At 41.6% G+C, this 19,508-nt stretch overlaps 2 protein-coding genes across 5 annotated transcripts in view; one reads left to right on the plus strand and one right to left on the minus strand.

Annotated features, from left to right (window-relative positions):
• Positions 1-12,123, plus strand: part of LOC139386619 (period circadian protein homolog 2-like) — a 30,811-nt gene extending 18,688 nt beyond the window's left edge. For 2 of the 4 annotated variants that reach the window (XM_071132345.1, XM_071132346.1), the window contains exons 16-19: positions 4,228-4,465; positions 4,765-5,005; positions 6,913-7,063; positions 7,218-9,099. In XM_071132345.1, the coding sequence (XP_070988446.1) occupies positions 4,228-4,465; positions 4,765-5,005; positions 6,913-7,063; positions 7,218-7,229 (642 nt within the window). In that variant the 3' untranslated portion in view covers positions 7,230-9,099. Of the gene's footprint in view, positions 1-4,227; positions 4,466-4,598; positions 4,733-4,764; positions 5,006-6,912; positions 7,064-7,217 lie in introns of those variants that run through there. The other 2 variants (XM_071132347.1, XM_071132348.1) reach the window with 2 other exon arrangements.
• Positions 12,124-16,103: 3,980 nt separating this feature from the next.
• Positions 16,104-18,135, minus strand: LOC139387010 (transcription cofactor HES-6-like). Its single transcript, XM_071132958.1, has 4 exons — positions 17,785-18,135; positions 17,593-17,679; positions 17,391-17,472; positions 16,104-17,059 (listed from the first exon to the last, which is right to left on the minus strand). Exons 1-4 carry the CDS (start codon positions 17,860-17,862, stop codon positions 16,596-16,598), a joined length of 711 nt encoding a protein of 236 aa, XP_070989059.1. The 5' UTR covers positions 17,863-18,135; the 3' UTR covers positions 16,104-16,595.
• Positions 18,136-19,508: the final 1,373 nt, after the last annotated feature.

Here is a 19,508-nt window from a genome sequence, read left to right on the forward strand (position 1 = left end):
TGTATCTGTTCGGGTGTGAGTGTACAGTACCAGTAAAAAGTTTGTATTCTTTATTTTTTTTTATTTTTTGGGGGGGGGGGTTCTTTATTTTGACTATTCTGCATTTTTTAAATTTATTATTACTTAATGAAGACATCAAAACTATGAAATGTAAATGTAAAAGTAGGCACCCTTTGCCTTGATGACAGCTTTGCACACTCTTGGCATTCTCTCAACCAGCTTCATGAGGTAGTCACCTGGAATGCATTTCAATTAACAGGTCTGCCTTAGAAAAGTTCAAAGTTAATTTATTTTCTTCTTAATGTGCTTGAGCCAGTCAGTTGTGTTGTGACAAGCTAGGGATGGTATACAGAAGATAGCTCTATTTGGTAAAATACCAATTCCATATTATGGCAAGAACAGCTCAAATAAGCAAAGAGAAACGACAGTCCATTATTACTTTAAGACATGAAGGTCAGTCAATTCGGAAAATAAAACATTTCTTCAAGTGTAGTCGCAAAAACCATCAAGCGCTTTGATGAAACCGGCTCTCATGAGGACCGCCACAGGAAAGAAAGACCCAGAGTTACCCCTGCTGCAGAGGATAAGTTCATTAGAGTTCCCAGCCTCAGATTGCAACCCAAATAAATGCTTCAGAGTTCAAGTTACACACATCTCAACATCACCTGTTCAGAGGAGACTGTGTGAATCAGGCCTTCATGGTCGAATTGCTGCAAAGAAACCACTACTAAAGGACACCAATAAGAGGAAGAGACTTGCTTGGGCCAAGAAACACGAGCAAACGACATTAGACTGGTAGAAATCTGTCCAGATTTGAGATTTTTGGCTCCAACCGCTGCGTCTTTGTGAGATGCAGAGTAGGTGAACGGATGATCTCTACATGTGTGGTTCTCACCGTGAACCATGAAGGAGGAGGTGTGAGGGTGCTTTGGTGGTGACACTGTCAGTGATTTATTTAGAATTCAAGGCACTCTTAACCAGTAGGACTCCCACAGCATTCTGCAGCGATACGCCATCCTACCTGGTTTGCGCTTAGTGGGACTATAATTTGTTTTTCAACAGGACAATGACTCAACACATCTCCAGGCTGTTTAAGGGCTATTTGACCAAAAAGGAGAGTGATGGAGTAAGGCATCAGATGACCTGGCCTGTCATCAACGCAAAGGGTGGCTACTTTGAAGAATCTCAAATATAAAATATATTTTGATTTGATTTGTATAACACTTTTTTTGGTTACTACATGATTCCATGTGTGTTATTTCATAGTTTTTATGTCTTCACCATTATCCTACAATGTAGAAAATAAAGAAAAACCCTTGATTTAGTAGGTGTGTCCAAACTTTTGACTGGTACTGTATACCTGTGTGGGTGTGAGTGTATATCTGTGTGGGTGTATATTTGTCTGAGTGCGTGTGTGCTAAAGTGCGGGGAGTCAGTAAAGGGGGTCAGTCCAGTTCAATTGTGGAGCAGTATGATAGCTTGTAGATAGAAACGGTCTCTGAGCCTTTTGATATGACCTCATGAGTTTGACCTTGTTCACTCTTTCCCCCTCTGTATCCTCTTGTTCTCCCTCCCTCCCTTTACCCCAGAGAGATTTAGTACAGGCTCCTCCAACTCTCTCGGAAACAGCGTTACTGTAAGGTTGTGGCATCAGTATTGAGATTCACGAAAATGGCAGCAAAACTAGAAAAGTGTTTTCAGACTGGAGGTGTTAGGCTAGGGTTAGGATGTGTAAAAAGCGACTTAACCCCAACGTCATTCACAAATCAGACCTATATTGTCTTCAGCTGGCAGGCAACTGGCACAGGCTGTAGATTTGTAATTGTTATGAATATTTTAAGAATGCTTTTACTGGGAGACAATGTTATAGTTTCACCAATTCATCTAGTTTATGCAAATTGTATTGAATCATTAAAAAGGTGTACAATTCCGACATCCTGTGTGAAGTAACTGTGCTGTCACGCCCTGGTCTTAGTATTTTGTGTTTTCTTTATTTATTTGGTCAGGCCAGGGTGTGACATAAGTTTTGTATGTGGTGTGTTTTGTCTTGGGGTTTTTGTTAGGTATTGGGTTTGTGGCTTAGTGGGGGTATCTGGTATAGTCTATGGCTGCCTGGAGTGGTTCTCAATCAGAGACAGGTGTTTATCGTTGTCTCTGATTGGGAACCATATTTAGGCAGCCATATTCTTTGAGTGTTTCGTGGGTGATTGTTCCTGTCTCTGTTTTGCACCAGTATAGGCTGTTAGGTTTTCGTGGTACGTTTCTTGTTTTTGTATTTTTTTTGTATTGTTCGTTTTTCATCGTCATTAAATATGTATTAAGAATACCACGCTGCATTTTGGTCCGACTCTCCTTCGACGGAAGAAAACCGTAACATGTGCTGCCATGTCAAAGTGCAAAAATCCAAAAGTCTCCTGGCTAAAATGTTACGTGTAAAGCATTGTGTCTCCAACTACTATCATGGAATATAGTGTGCTCTAGGCTGAGGTGTTGCAGTGACGAGGTAGGATAACATCGCAACTCTCCACAAAATATAACTTACTGTAGTTACTGTAATTACAGACCTCTGTCTATCCATCTCTCGTAGTGGGACAATATCTTCTCTGGTTCAGGCTGTTGAAGAGCTCCAGACTGCTTTTCAGTCACTGCAGGCCTCCCTATATGGTCTCAAACTGGTCTTGAATATACAAAACACTAAATTCATGACCGAGAACTCTGCCAGAGAACGTTAGCATTTTCACATCTGGTGGCTTTATCCATTGAAGAAGGGTCATCCTACAAATACCTAGGTATTTGGTTGGATGACCAGTTGTCCTTTAAAGTTAATGTGGATTATCTTGTGACAAAGCTTGAATTGAAATTGGGTTTTTATTTTCGTAATAAGGCTTGCTTCCCGCTTATGGCTAGAAAGAAGCTTGTTCAGGCCACTTTTCTCTCTAATTGATTATGGTGTCTTGTATGTGCATGCAACCTCCTCCGTCTTACAGAGACTGCACTCTGTTTACCATGCAACCTCCTCCGTCTTACAGAGACTGCACTCTGTTTACCATGCAACCTCCTCCGTCTTACAGAGACTGCACTCTGTTTACCATGCAACCTCCTCCGTCTTACAGAGACTGCACTCTGTTTACCATGCAACCTCCTCCGTCTTACAGAGACTGCACTCTGTTTACCATGCAACCTCCTCCGTCTTACAGAGACTGCACTCTGTTTACCATGCAACCTTGCGCTTTATTACAAATGCCAAGTCACTCACTCACCATTGTTCATCTACAAAGCCCTTTTTGGTAAACTCCCTCTTTACCTCTATACTCTGGTCTCCTTCACCAACAGCAGTTACCACACCCGGTCTGCTAGGTGATTGTGTCATGCGGTGGGTAACTGGTGCAGTGAGATCAGGCGCAGGAAAGCAGAGGTGAGTGTACAAGGTATTTCATCCCACGACAGCACCAGTACACAGACAATACTTAAGGTGCGGAGAAATACCAGTCACTCGAAAATAACGGGCGTAAATACATAACCCAGCAATCAATAACCAGCCGTCAAGAACCGACATGAACAATCAATAAACACGCACACTAACATGTGGGAAACAGAGGGTTAAATAATGAACATGTCATTGGGGAATAGAAACCAGGTGTGTAGAAGACAAAACAAATGGAAAATGAAAAGTGGATCGGCGATGGCTAAAAGACCGGTGACGTCGACCACCGAACGCCGCCCGAACAAGGAGAGGGACTGTCTTCGGCGGAAGTTGTGACAGGTTGCTACTTAAAGTCCCCAGGACATTCACAGTATGAGGCAAGACTGCCTTCTCTTCTTGTGCCCCAGACGCATGGAATAGTCTACAATTCATGCTTCATCTAGATATGTTAGTGACACTGAATTAATTAAAAATATTGATGGGAGACTGTTACAGAGGCGTGTAAATGCTTTTTTTTTTTAGGCTGGATCACATTGTTGTATGTTTTAATTATGTATTGATTGTTGCTGACATCTTGGCCAGGTCTCCCTTGAAAATGAGACTCTGGGTCTCAATGGGCTTTTCCTGGTTAAATAAAGGTTAAATAAATATGACTGAGTCGCTTCTTAGACCTTGAGGGAGAAGTGAAAGAGGAGAGTCGCAAAAAAACAAAGGATGGGACTGATGACCGAAGAAAGGGAGCAATACGACTTGAAAGTGGAGCTTCTGTTTGTTGACCTTATCCTTTGGCTTCTGTCTTGCAGGTGGGCTCGCCGGGCAACGGTAACCATAGCGACGTCAATTCATCATCGAGTGACCTGCTGGACATCCTGCTCCATTCAGACTCTCGTTCAGGCATCAGCTCAGGCACTTCCGGGTCCATGGGTTTCAGCTCTAATGGCTGCGGAACCTCAGCTAGAACGTCTAACAGCAGAATGTCTAATAACAGCCGAACGTTGGGATGTGGAACGTCAGCTAGCGGAGTATCTGGCAGTGGCACAGGTCTGTACACACACCTACCCTAGCCTTTCTCTACATTTGTTAGAATTATTTTCCTATTATATACCAGTCACTTCCACTGTACCAAACCTCACTCCTGTAACTGTCTTGGGGGTTTACATATTTGATCAACAAGGTTGGCAGAACAAGAACGAACACAAGATAGAAGGACATTAACATGGCAGCATGACATTACATCCAGCAGTTTGTTGCTTCATGTATGAAGCACTTGAGACCAGAACGCTGGTGCTTCTGAGGTAAGAGATCCTAACTCTGTTTTGTGCGTTCATTCACCCCCACAGTAAGCAGCAGCCACACAAGCAACAACAGCAGCAACTACTTTGGCACCGTGGACTCCTCCCAGAACAGCTGCCAGCAGGTCAAAGTGCACTCCAGCGGCGGGAGTGGTGGTAGCGCTAGCGAGGGGCGGCCAATGGAGGTAGAGGAAAGCCAATATGACAAGTATGTACTGCAGGATCCACCGTGGTTAGTCACCGCCAACGCTGACGACAAGGTCATGCTGACCTATCAGATGCCCTCCCGGTGAGTGGGAGGAGACAGGAGAGAGGCGGCACGCAATGTGCCTTGGAATATGAGAAAGTTGTCTGTGAATGCATATCTGGGTCAGTTTGGGATTTTTGAAGGGGTGGGCTTAGGGGAAGGATAAGGGGAGGGTAAACTGATCCTAGATCTGTGACCACAGACAACTTCTACCCAGAGCATGAGTCCTAGTGCAATGTTTCCCAAAATGATGAGTGCCCATGAATGCTGGGGTTAGAAATATTTGTTGGTTTTGATTTGGTTTATTTATTTACACATTTTTCAGATGGAACACAGCATCTTTGGGAAATACATTGCACAGCACACATTGCACAGCATAGATACTACCCACTCCCTTCCACTCCCACCTACTCCGTCCCTGTATTTATGTCCACAATGGATCCCAAAAATCTATGTATGTTTGTGTGATACATCTTATGATGATGAAAGCGTATGAGGTCTTTTGTTGCTGGCTTGCAGTTCTAATGTATGCCTATAAGATGGGGCACTTGCACAAGTTGTCAGGCAAAGTGGGTTGAGAGAAAATGTGTGATTTCTTCAAGGCTAGTTTTGAATTATTCCAGATATCATATCTAGTGGACCCTGAAGATCAGTTCAACATCAGCTACACTACCGTTCAAAAGTTTAGGGTCACTTAGAGAAATGTCCTTGTTTTTGAAAGAAATGCTTCTTTTTTTTTGTCCATTACAATAACATCACATTTTGATCAGAAATACAGTGTAGACATTGTTAGTGTGTTAAATGACTATTGTAGCTGGAAACGGAGGATTTTTTTAAATTGAATATCTACAGAGGCCCATTGTCAGCAACCATCACTCCTGTGTTCCAATAGCACGTTGTGTTAGCTAATCCAAGTTTATTATTTTAAAAAGGCTAATTGATCATTAGAAAACTCTTTTGCAATTGCTAGCACAGCTTAAAACTGTTGTTGATTTAAAAAAGCAATAAAACTGGCCTTCTTTAGACTAGTTGAGTATCAGGAGCATCAGCATTTGTGGGCTTGATTACAGGCTCAAAATGGCAGAAACAAAGCACTTTCTTCTGAAACTCATCAATCTATTCTTGTTCTGAGAAATGAAGGCGAGAAGTTGCCAAGAAACTGAAGATCTCGTACAACGCTGTTTACTTCTCCCTTCACAGAACAGTGCAAACTGTCTCTAACTAGAAAAGAAAGAGGAGTGAGGCTGGTAACTCTAATGAACTTATCCTCTGCAGCAGAGTTAACTCTGGGTCTCCCTTTCCTGTGGTGGACCTCATGAGAGCCAGTTTCATCAAAGAGCTTGATGCTTTTTGCGTCTGCACTGAAAGAAACTTTCAAAGTTCTTGAAATGTTCCGCATTGAGTGACCTTCATGTCTTAAAGTAATGATGGACTGTCGTTTCTCTTTGCTTATTTGAGCTGTTCTTGCCATAATATAGACTTTGTATTTTACCAAATAGGGCTATCTTCTGTATTCCACCCCTACCTTGTCACAACACAACTGATTGGCTCATATACATTAAGAAGGAAAGAAATTCCACAAATTAACTTTTAACAAGGCACACCTGTTAATTGAAATGCATTCCATATGACCTCATGAAGCTGGTTGAGAGAATGCCAAGAGTGTGAAAAGCTGTCATCAAGGCAAAGGGTGGCTAATTTGAATAATCTCAAATATAAAATATATTTTGATTTGTTTAACACTTTTTTTTTGGTTACTACATGATTTCAGATGTGTTATTTCATAGTGTTGATGTCTTCTATTATTCTACAATGTAGAAAATAGTTTTAAAAAACCCTTGAATGAGTAGGTGTGTCCAAACTCTTGACTGGCACTGTATGTCTTTCACCTGGTCATATAAGTCACATAGTTCAGTATACCGAGTGTGTATGTTCCTTGGTCTACTCAGGGGCATCGACTGTGTGCTTAGGGAAGACCGAGAGAAGCTACGTGTGATGCAGAAGAGCCAGCCGTGCTTCACCGGGGAGCAGCAGAGAGAACTGGGGGCGGTCCACCCCTGGATGAGGAGAAGAGGGCTGCCCAAGGTCATGGACGCCAAGGTGAGCTCTCTTTCTCTATCTCTTTCCACCCTCTCTCGTTCTCACAATCACTATCTTCCTTTCTCTCTCTCTCTTTTACACTACAGGCAGCCATTCACATTTGTCAAAAGCAAGTCTGAAAGTAACTAACAGAAATGTGTCGTTTTTTGTTAAGTGTGGGCTGTGAGGAGGACACTCCAGAGGTGGTGTTGTCTGAGGACCATCCTGGCCTGGATATGAGAGAGACAGAGACTGAGGAGGTCAGCCCCTACAGGAAGCCTGGCGAGGAGCCCTTTAACATGGACACCTGTCCCTCTTCTGGCCTTGGATCATAACAGCCACATCCATTCTGCCTCTGTTAATTGTAGCAGCATCACCTCCGCAAAAGGCTCATTCTCAAGCGACATCAATTATTCACCAAGTCCCACCCTCAGCTGTTCCATACAATACCATTTTTTCATTTTACCAGGCAAGTCAGTTAAGAACAAGTTATTATTTACAATGACAGCCTACCGGGTGAACAGTGTGTTAACTGCCTTGTTCAGGGACAGAACGACAAGATTTTTACATTGTCAGCTTGAGGATTCGATCCAGCAACCTTTCGGTTACTGGCCCAACGCTGTAACCACTAGGCTACCTGCCACCCCATATTAGACTGCCTAGTACCGCTTGCACCCTGTGGGTACAAACCTTTTATACAACAAACTAAACTGTATTGAAATTCTGCTACATCCTGAGAGACCAGGGAACATACAGACTGTTACATCCCACCTGGTCAATTCATTTTCAGTGTGTGTGTGTGTGTGTGTGAGAGAGAGAGAGGAGAAAAAGAAGAGTGAGTTAGTGTGTCCACAACACAGTTCATGTTCTATCAATTGTTTTTTCACTTATTGAAATGAATGTTTTCATTGAAAACGTTTTGACTGTAGTAGTCTTCTATTTGTTTTAATTTAGAGCCCTGGGGCTAGCGTCAACATTTTAACACTGATGCTCCCAATTTAAAGAAGTTAGGAGCACCACATGAAATGTAGGAGCACCAGAATATATCATGTTTTATTGTAATACAGCCTATATTGGGCCTATACGAATTCAAGGTACTTTTGAGGGACATGGTTTTCCCTAAAAACTAATGTAACATGTAAGATATTAATTTATTGTAAAAGCTAAAAATATTTAACCTTTATTTAACCAGGTAGGCCAGTTGAGAACAAGTTCTCATTTATCAACTGCACCCTGGCAAAATGTTGAAAGGAATAACTGTCATCGAAATTACAAAGTAATGTGTGGAATATTAGGTTTCTACATTGTGTAAAAGCACTATTGAGATGCATTACATTGAAAATTGTATACTGTCTCTTCCAAAACGGCAGAAGATCTGACATTCATGATTTTCTACTGTCACTGATCTCCTGAAGAAGCTATCCCTTTTCCTTTCTTTCTATGCCCCCAAATGTTTGGATATACTGGTAACGTTCCCAGGTTGTTCGCTAGCTAACCAATGAGGTAACATGACTGAAGTGTAAACAAATGGATAACGACATGGTTTATGAATGTAAAATGCGGTCCCAGCGACCCCGCTATATGAAGATAAAAATGCTGCGCCGGTATTATGGTTCAGCTCTTTTGACGTAGGCCCGGTTTTCCAAAAGAATCTTAAGACTTAAGTTCATTGTTAGCACCATGGTGCTTAATGGTTCTAATGATGAATTTAACGTTAAGATGCTTTTGGGGAAACCCGAGGCACTGATTGAAATGGAAGCTTTCGCTGTGGTAATGGTGCAACCATGACTCTAAGGGCACTCGGGGAAAATGCGTTAGAGCGAAGCATTATTACATCAATTTATTTTCTTTCTTTTTTCCTAGGCCCACAGTGCTCCCAAAATAAAACTCCGGGTCACACAGCAAAATATTTTGTTGCATATCCAATATATAACATGATGATGTTATCTGTTTGTTGTTGAAAACACTTACAGGATTTATAGTCTATTATGTTGGCTGACTAAAAGGTGTGGCAGAAGAGGCTTGTAGAGAAGTTGCTTTCTAGCCTGTGGTTGAATGTTCTCATAGAGCCCTTTCCAGTACACGACACACTGACAGATGTGCGTGACTCTTGACTGCAGTAAGAATGTGCCCATTCAACATAGCCATGGTTGACCTTTTTAGTACTTATAACTTTATTGGGTTCTCATACACTTACAATTTATGTTTTAATTCTAAATGAAAAGTCGCTAAGATTTATATTTGGTTGTGATCTTTGCAAAATAAACATTTTGGATGCAGCAGTTGTTAGCCTGAAAGCTAAAGCTCATTGACATAGGCTGTAGCAAAAGCTAAGCAAAGCGCCATTTTACTGGTGGTGTTTTAAAAAAAACAAAATGTTTTACATTTAATGCAGTTGATTTGCGATGAGGACGCAAACATAATATTAAACAGGACATTCATACGAGCCTTAAAATCCAAACGTAGTGTGAAATGCACTCATAAGTAACATGTAAATAGTATTTTTTTTGCTGGCATTCCCGTGTTCTGTCAAACTCACGCGCATCGCTCTCATGCGGCAATGTTTGCGCGTTTGAGGAAAGAGTGTCCTAGGATCAGCTTTCCCAAACAACACTAATCCTTTTCCCAGTCGGTATTAGATAGGTGGTTACCTAGGATATAGGTTACCCTATTGGCTCAGAGGGAAAACTTGACATTTTTCAAACGCAATTTTCTTGTCTACTTGTTTTAGTCAATTACAAAACTACATTTAAGGAAAGTACAACATGTCTATTACTTTTCAACATTGCCTGCTCCCGAGCAGTCTCACTACTTAGAAAGACGTAAAATTGTAAGGGCTTCCCTCAAGCCTCTTTTCATGACGATGCTAGCAGTCACATGAGTGAGTGCTACAGCTAGCTCGCCAAGACCAACAACCCAAACAAACAGACTATACAGCTACAAGTAGTGAGTGGAGTTAAGCAGACTACACTAAACAGGTTAAATGGCTTACCTGTGATGAAATGTTTGCCACACACATAGCTACGTGTACCTACTTGCAGGGGTGCAACTTTCACTGGGGACAGGGGGCATGACCCCACTTTCTGAAATTGCATTTTTGTCCCCTCCCCAGTTTTATCATTGCACTGTGATACAAAAAGCAGCATGGGTGTGCTTTAAGACCATGCGCACACCTCAGAGCGGTTGGGCAGGCTGTTTGGCAGTTTAATTTAGGACCACACTACACCATAGAACGTGTAGAAACAGCTGTTGTCTGTGTGTGTTGTGGATACTCTTTATTTGACTGATGTAGCTGGAAAGGCAACTGCTGTTACATTTATTTTTTAGAGTTAGTAGTGTGACTGACATGCAGCCTTAGCTAATGCATTAACGTTACATGTTTCATCCCCTCTCGACTGAAATTGTGTCTGAAGGGATTGAACTACCTAGCTAGCTAATAGCTACCACAGACAGTTCAGCTCTAGCCTCTATCTATTGTATCTGTCAGGTAGCAGTATCTATCTAGTGATTTTTTTTGCAGTATATTATAACAACCAGTGAATGGATACAACATTCCATCTTGAGTTGATGGGTAGGCTACAGTCTGGGACCTGGGAATAATGGTAATTTCAATGATTGAACCATTGATTCTATTCTTGGACAATATAATGTATAAAGGTATACCAAGGTAATTCTTTGTCATGCCTCATCTGAGCAGGATCAGGTGGTGACAGGGGTCTCAGCAGGGTCAGGCAACCAGAGAAGGCCGGTCTGTGACGGCGCTAAGGTGAACTTTTGCAGATGCAACACTTTAAAGGTGCAGCACGGTCATTCTGATGTCTGCATTGACCATGCAGCATTTACGGTGACGCGGCCTCTGCAGAAGTCCAGGCGTTCATACTTCTTGCGCTTCGCAGAGCAGCGCAGAGCTGTTGTGAAGGAAGTTGTCAAGGAAGTGAGTTTGTGTTTATACAGGACCTCCCGCCCTCACCTACCGTCAACAATCATGTCAATGCAGAGCTATACGGAGCCATCCGCATTGTTACAACATTTGAGAGGTGAACAGTGATGCAGTGCAGAGTGCAATTTGGCCTCTGCGTGCCTTCGGAGGCTTCGCAATTGTGTCACACCATCCATACGGAGCCTTCGAACACATTTTCGGACCAAGCATAATATATTGGCTCTCATTCTCTCTGTGCAGCAAACACTGGACAATCCAGAAGCTTGAAACTATTTTAAGGGAGTCTGACAAACCTCTAAAATTGATAGAGGTTTTCCCAATGACACTAAACATGTCAAACAAAAATGTGAGGAAGACCTGAGAGACACTATTGATGATGATGAATTGATACAGATATGTTTGAATGCCCCAGTCTATAATTGTCTTACTCGTCATTATTCACTCATCATTCAGGATGATCCGTAATCATTGTAGAATCCACATTCATGTAGAGGTGTTTAGAAACATATTCTATTCTTATTTACAATAAAAGTGACCCCTGAAGGGTCATATTAGATTGTGTAGAAATGCAGGAAATGAGCTTTAGATGAGCCCCCCCCCACACCTATTTCTAAAACCAAAGTTGTGCCCCTGCCTACATGGACCCCGGGTCCCCACATTTCCCCGTCTCCCACACCGAATAGCCTGAAGCCACAGGGCTCTTCTCATAGGCTTTAGTTCCTTACCTGGGAGCATTGCAAACCCTGGGTCAGGATTTTGTACCTGGTTACATGTACACTGAACAACACAGCATCTTTTCAGCATTTTTGTTATTTAACAAAAAATCGACAACGATCTGTCTCTTTTACAATGAGGGTCTATATGAAAGTATGTTGGTTTTCCTCAGTTTGTTGCGGTGGTCGAGGGCAATTTCTTATTATTACCTGAATACCGACTGGGACTGTAGCGTTATCAGGCTTGCTGGCCTTGGAACTGTATTGCAATCAAAGCACTTTTTAAAATTTTAATTTCACCTTTATTCAACCAGGTAGGCCAGTTGAGAACAAGTTCTCATTTACAGCTGCGTAGTTTATTACATGGGCATAAAGCAATTGGAACAGATGTCGAAGGCATTTGTCAAGACTCCTGTCTATTCTTCAAAGATAAAGCATAACATTTAAAAAATGTGCGAACACTCTAAACACACAAATTGTCGACCTGCACTTTTCCTAAATTATTTCTGTACAGATTGTCTTGTATTTCTCTATATTTCTGTATTTATTGTGTTGTTGGATAGTCACTCTAAAATGTGGATTTAAAAAAAAAATGTGCTATTCTGTGTTGACAATGTTTCAAAATAAAAATGAAAGATTTCAATATATTTACACTTTTCTAGGCTACTCTTTGTGAAAACAAAAAAAATGCTATTCTGTGTTGACAATGTTTCAAAATAAAAATGAAAGATTTCAATATATTCACACTTTTCTATGCTACTTTATGAAATCACAATTTGACAAATGTAATAAAATCAAGTAGGGGTTAATTTACATGTATTTATTTCATGCCAAATGTTAGGGTACATTTTTAGTGTTTGTGTGTATTCAGGAAGCAGGCCATTGTGGATATTAGGCCTAGTGGTTATTACCTTTCAGTGGAAATAGCCTATTGTCTATAAAGAAGGAGATCCGCTCCCAAGTGCTTATTTTGACGTTCACAACCTGCTATAACTTTAACCGAAAAGGCCCATTTTATGGTTTTCCTATAATTTCACTGCAACTCTTTCATCGTGGTTTTAGTTCTTTATTAATTTAGGTAGATGATTAATGGCACGCTTTTAATTTGAGAATTGAGAGGGCCTCGGTAATAAGTAGGCCTACTTTGTGTGAACGACTTGAGCAGTTACAGAAATTGACCTTTGGTGAGATGATTGGCCATTTGAACCAGTATCTGTGCGTTAGAGACCTCTCTGACACCCAGAAAGCTCCGATTCAAACTCCCATTCAGCAGCTCTGCAAGCGTTATAATGTCAAAATACGTTCCTTGATCACCAAGTATGGATTTTCACTGAGCAACTATCTTCATTTACTCTCGTTACGACCAGTATGTACTTCCAAAAAGGTCTAAATATAAAATTGACAAGCAACCTAAAACTATGCCTATTCGGCACCTCCAAGCTCCGTATGTGGAAACGCACAGGTCGGAAGTCTACAACCGCTCCGAAGAGGCATTTTTTCGGTTGTATGTACATTTATCTTTGGACCTTTTTTGGATGTACTGGGAGTGAGTAAATGGAAATAGTTTCTCAGCGAACCTCAATATTTGGTGTTCAAGGAACGTATTTTGACATTCTAACTTGCAGAGCTGCTGAATTGGAGTTTAAGTCGGAGCGTTCTGGGTTTATAGAGGTCTCTGACACAAAGATGGGCTACTGATTGAATTGGCCATATGCTCACTTCAGTAGCCTAGGCCTACACGTTCGAATGTGTGCCATTTCAAAATAGGCCTATCAACCACTGTAGGCTATTTTAGTATTTCCATTTCCCCCTGCAGTATAGAAAGAACACTTAATATTTGCCTAAAAATGCAAGAGGAGAGGGTCACATAAAATCCTCATGCTTGCAAATAAAAACCCATAGCATGGCTAGATTATCAGTGGAAACTGGACAGGAAGGCAGACAGGCGGACAGACGGTGGGGAAGATTCTCCCACGGCTATTAGCAGCGTGGATCAAAGCGACCACCGTAATTCACATCCCTCGCAGTTCGCACCTCTCCCAATTTGAGGATCAGGTGTGAAACTGGACAACTCCCCTCCTGCTGTGACGCCACCTCTGGGGTTCCGCTAATCCGGAGTCGGCTCCATCACAAACTGAAAACAGTCTGTGAATGTCTCCAAATAATGTGAATTTCAGGTACAGAATTAAAATACCATTTATCCAATCGTTATTGAGCCACCTTGGCTTGACTATGTTACAGAGTAGGCCTATTTGTTGAGTTGTCACAAACCAACACGCACGCTGCGTTGTGTATGGGGCAGCGATAAGTAAATATCGATGTGTCAGAAGTGACACTTGAGGACATCAGAGCAACATCCAAGATGTCACTTTACTACAGGCCGGCCACTGAACCGACGAGAGGGGCTTTGATATTGATTTTAGGTGCCTTTGATGTGGTGTGCTGCTGCGACATCTTTCATGTTAAAACGGTTTACTTCTTAAAAGAGTGCTAGTTTTGTCTGAAAGGAATAGAAGAAAAGCTGTGAGCAGAGAGAAATATTATTTTGGTGTCCATCTACCTGTTCGGCACTAAGCACATGTTCAATGGCTCCCGAGTGGCGCAGCGGTCTCCGGCACTGCGATGCAGTGCTAGAGGCGTCAGTATAGACCATGGTTCGATCCTGTTCTGTATCACAACCGGCTGTGATCGGAAGTCCCATAGGGCGGAGCACAATTGGTCCAGGTTAGGGGAGGGTTTGCCAAGGTACGCCATCATTGTAAATACGAATATGTTCTTAAATGACTTGCCTAGTTAAATGAAATAATACAAATGTCTGAGATCATGCAGCCCAAAAATATGAGAAGGCACAACATATGTGAGGGTGTGCTGTGATCTGTAAATCTCAGAATTTAAAAAAATGTTCAAATAGCTTTTCCTGCAATCTAGAGCCATAATCATTATGCTTAACTCTAAGCATACCTCTTGAGCTGTCGTATCCCCCTGACTTGTGGTTCTTTTTTAAATAAACAAAATCATCTCTGCATCTCTGCTAACATCTGGGAAGATTCAGTACATTTAGTTATTGCTTGTTTTTCTAAAGTCTAGCAACCTTGCCCACAGGCATGCCAGCTAAGATAGTTAGTTAGTCAAGCTGGCTACACTAACTTGATTGATAGCCTGAAATGCCTTCTTGGTAGCTAGTTATGAGGTTGGGTGATTGGGAACCTATCCGGGGTATCTAAAGCCAACTTCATGAAATTGCTAAGTAGCTAGTAGTATTACTGCTTGTCAAATTTCAAGGAGGAATTTAACGCTGTCAGAATACCAATGAAGGTCATCAAATGAACCAGGTGCCAGATCTCACACTGCATTGTTGAGAAGAAGTTGCCTGACGACTCAAAATGAATTCTTTCAACTGCTCTCTGTTCCCTACATACTTCAGTCTAGACTGCCACCAGAAGTCGTTTGTGATGTCAAAATGAGATGTGTTGTACAAAACAAAGTCATCAGCGATTTAATCATTTCTAACCAATTAGAGAATTTAAAAACTCTGCTTTACCCACTGTTCTGGCTTGGCCCAACCCATGGGTTTCTGGGACCAATCAGAATGGTTTGAATGTGTGGGTTCTAGAACTCTAACCTAACATGGCAGGCGAAAATGAAAATGCCTAGCCGAGTTCTAAAATGCCTGAGCGGAGTTCCGACATCCGTTTTTTAGTAGAAAAGGAAACTAGGTTGAATTAGCTGTATCCCTGAAAACCGGATACATCTGGTTGTTGGCAACTCCGCTAAGGGTGTTGAAATCATTGGGGAGGAACTCAGATCTAGACTCATTGAGGAGAAGAAACTAGCGTCCGTGGGCATGGCTTAGCGTTTGACCAGAGCAAGGAGTTTGGTTAGCCAGGCAAGACAAGAAGGCCAAACCCAGACATTCTCACCTGATAAAGGCCCACTGATCCAGCTGTGCTAAAGTAGTCCTATATTAAACTTCAAAGCCTACCTTCACACACACAAACGGCACAGTGTATTGCTGAGATGTGATTACCGTGGAATGACTGTTTGATGCTAGTTTAGCAGGAAAGCATTTAACCATTTCTGGTCCCTGTTTTTTGAAGTGTGCTACAGCAATATTTATTTTATTTAACTAGGCAAGTCAGTTAAGAACAAATTCTTATTTACAATGATGGCTTACCCCGGCCAAACCCTAACAACGTTGGGCCAATTGTGCACCGCCCTACAGGACTCCCAATGATACAGCCTGGAATTGAAACAGGGTGACACCTCTAGCACTGAGATGCAGTGCCTTAGACCACTGCGCCACCCAGGAGCCCCCTAATATATACTTCTCTGAAACAACAGACAGATTGTGCATTACTTTATGTGAAAATGTTCACAGCTGAGTAAATAGGATAAACTGAGTCCAATATGAAGAGAAAATCAATTTAATGAAATTAACTACGTCAGTGTATGACAATTTGTCTGAAAAACATTTGTTATTACAATGTTACAGATAACATAAAATATTTATTTGATTAAACCTACACAAATCAAATCATTTACACACAACACGGCATTACTGAGTGTGGTGTACTAGGACATGGTACTTTCTATACAGCCATACTATCAACAAATACATATTTACATCTGTACAACCTAGAATTCTGGCTAAGACACAAAAATTGCTTTTTAAAATGATGCCACCTCTAGCCTGCTTGCAACCAGACTTTGCATTACCAAGTATAGTCATTGTAGTGATAATGTCCCACTTCTCATGCTATTCCTACGTCTGTCATCCAACAGTCTAACAAGATTACAAGGAATTGTATCTTCAAATATACAGAATAAAACACAATATACAATAACTTTTTTAGGCTATTCCTCTAGTAACTGACAGTTGTAGGTCTACAGTAATTTGGCTCTACCAAGGTCTCCACATGGACTTGGAATAGGCCACTCTGGGCATGTTCAGAACATCCTGGTTTTCAGCGTCCACAGAGATGTGGCTCTGCTCAGAGTCAGTCTCGTCCAGATCCGAGCACAGGTCATCGCTGGAGGTGGTGGAGGGCGCTGGGGAGAGGGTTGAGGAGCTTTCGCTGGGAATGCTCCTTCCTCCAGGGGAGACCAGTGCTGCGTAAATGCCCTCAGAACTGGGCCAAGTGCTGCTGCCATTAGTGGAGCAGTCCGCCATAATATCCTGGAGCATCACCTGGAGTCTGTCCTCGTCGTTCAGAGGCATACATTCCAGGAGGTGGTTCAAGAGCTCCGCCGCGAGAGTCGCGTCGATTCCCGGGCAGCTGGACACGAAGGTGTGCACCTCATGCATGCACTGGATGTAGCCAGCAGCGAACCTTTCACTCGCCTCCTGGTTCACTGGGTCTACCTCTGACAAAGCACAAACAGAAGCCCCGTTTATACCTGGCTCTAACATTCATTATTGGTCCTGATCCTGTCCACATTCTGATGTTTCCCACATTTTTTGACAGGTGTAGACGATTAAAAGACGCATTGTGATCTGATTGTGATCAAATCTTATAAGTGTAAACAGACAAGATCAGATCAAGATCAGGATCAAGGACGCATGTTAGAGGCAGGTATAAACAGAGCTAGAGAGATACACAAATGAGACACACTGAACATAGGCCTTACACAAACAACATTCTACCAGTTGGGTGAAAATGTCCAATGTGCATAAGTGCATAATCCTATAGTTTACCTTGTCCTTGGTTTTGAAGGATACTCTCCACTCGTTTTACAGTCATTTCCAGAACTTCGGCATTCTCCATCTTTGATTGTAACTGTGAATGGCATATTGATAGGCTACAATGTCAATAACTCGTTTACAATGCAACGACAATAGGCTACACAAAGAGAGGGGGCATGTGATATAAAGTGACATAAGATGTGCAAAAACATACATCTGTGTCTGCGAGAAGAACTCTGAGTTCCTGCAAACTTTCATTGATGCGAGCCCGTCTCTTTTTCTCAACCAACGGCTTTCTGATCTAGAAAAAAAATAAAATAAATCACCGCCACATTAATAAATTAGGCTACATTTAGTCAAATCAAAGACCACTCAATACACGACAATTATCGTCACTTTGGCCTACCTTTCTGTCCACTTTAATGCCATAGTATTCATCTTCGTCTCTACTCAGTTCTTTTTTGATATTGTGAGTGGGGGCCATGTTGTTGATGTTTAACCCAGACACTGCCCGAGGTTTGGTAAATCCACACGACCGTTACACTCCGTAAATGGGACAGATGGCCGCCGGTCCCTGCTGCAAACAAAGCAGAGCTGTACTTTTGCGCAGACGGGTACTAGATTTGTTATGCAGCCTCAAGCGCAACGATAGTGCCAGTAGTAGTAGGTATTTATAACGCCTCATTTACATGTGAATAGAGGGGCTGACTGCGCGAGCAAGAGATTGTTCAGCGCACTTGCGAATCAGCCAATCGCTGATCAAGCCTTTTGTCCTCTTTGCAGAGGGAGAGGATTTGGCTAGACCACAAGAGGGATATTATTTGGCTTCTGTCCCAGCCCGAAATAAGTTTTTATTTTATAACCCACAATTCTAGTCTGCTCCAGAGACCAATATGCTTTAAAAGATAGATGGAAATTAAATTATAACAAGAAATCGCAAAGAGACAATTAATCATAACTTAACACATAAAACCGATATTTATGGAATTATGAAATATAAAACAATAAGTAAACATTATTCCTAAAGGATCATTTTAAATGTGCCCTGTAAATGTTTGATTTTGTACTCATCATTGTACCTTCTGACTCAAACAAACACAACCAAATTGCAAAACCATTAGCAAACACCATTAGCCTATTGAATCGTTCAACATTAACAGACAATTCTCACATTGCGTAATTAGTCACCTTTACGTGTATTTCAAGTTTAGTTGTGGGCCATTGCACTTAATACATGTCATGTCCAAAGTTGAGGCCAATTCCAACCCATTTCAAGACAATTAACAGAATGGGACATTAGGCCAAATTTGAATCGGAAAATGTGTCACATATCGTCCGTCCTTAGTCTTGAATAGGCTAAAGAAAGTATTTTCAACACCATGTGGCCTAGTTGGTGGAGCGTGGCACTTGGAATGCCGGTGTTGTGGGTTCGATTCCCACTGGGGACCAGTACAAAAATAAATGCATGTACTCACGCCTGTACGTCCAGACAGAACATCTGCTGAAATGACAAAATCAAAATGTTTAAATATATTATTGTAGGCCAACTCAACCTTTGGCACATGGGCTCCAATGCTTATCTTTATTGAGAGTTGTGAAATGAATTGAAGATGTTTCTCCATTTGCGCTCTATTGCTACGATCTGACAGACAGACAGCTAATACATTGCTATAGGGGTTGTTATCTCATATGAATAGTTTATTCATGCGTATGCATTATAGTATGGCCTTTAAAATAATTAAACAGCTAAATTAAACACAAAGTAAATTTCCCACTGTGTAGACTCAGACTCCGTAGTGATTATACATGTGTGGTTAACATTCACATAGCGTTCTCTCGCATATCAAATTTCACGTCATTAAAGAGATAATTTCAGTATCATTCCTGTATAGGCGTATCATTATAGACTTCCGGATGATCAGAGTTTATTCGGGCAAATCAGAAGAGAAAAAGCGCTAAAAATAAGATGAGGAAGGTATACCCATATCTGGTGCAAACTTTCAAAATAAAGGTCCCCTAACGAATCTTGCAAATAAACACCATATTCGGAATCTAATTCATGCAGTGAAAAACGTCCATTTAGGTGCAAATTGTTATAAATACAGCAATATCTATACAAACTCAATTATT

Source organism: Oncorhynchus clarkii, chromosome 28 (assembly GCF_045791955.1).
Source record: "Oncorhynchus clarkii lewisi isolate Uvic-CL-2024 chromosome 28, UVic_Ocla_1.0, whole genome shotgun sequence".
NCBI classification, from domain to species: domain Eukaryota; kingdom Metazoa; phylum Chordata; class Actinopteri; order Salmoniformes; family Salmonidae; genus Oncorhynchus; species Oncorhynchus clarkii.

Excerpts from the sequence above, each read along its gene's own strand:
- LOC139387010 (XM_071132958.1), bottom strand. The coding sequence starts at position 17,862 with ATGGCCCCCACTCACAATATCAAAAAAGAACTGAGTAGAGACGAAGAT. Across the intron at positions 17,473-17,592 it reads TTCTTCTCGCAGACACAGAT|TTACAATCAAAGATGGAGAA; the intron begins GTATGTTTTTGC and ends TGCCATTCACAG. Across the intron at positions 17,060-17,390 it reads CCTTCAAAACCAAGGACAAG|AGGTAGACCCAGTGAACCAG; the intron begins GTAAACTATAGG and ends GTGCTTTGTCAG.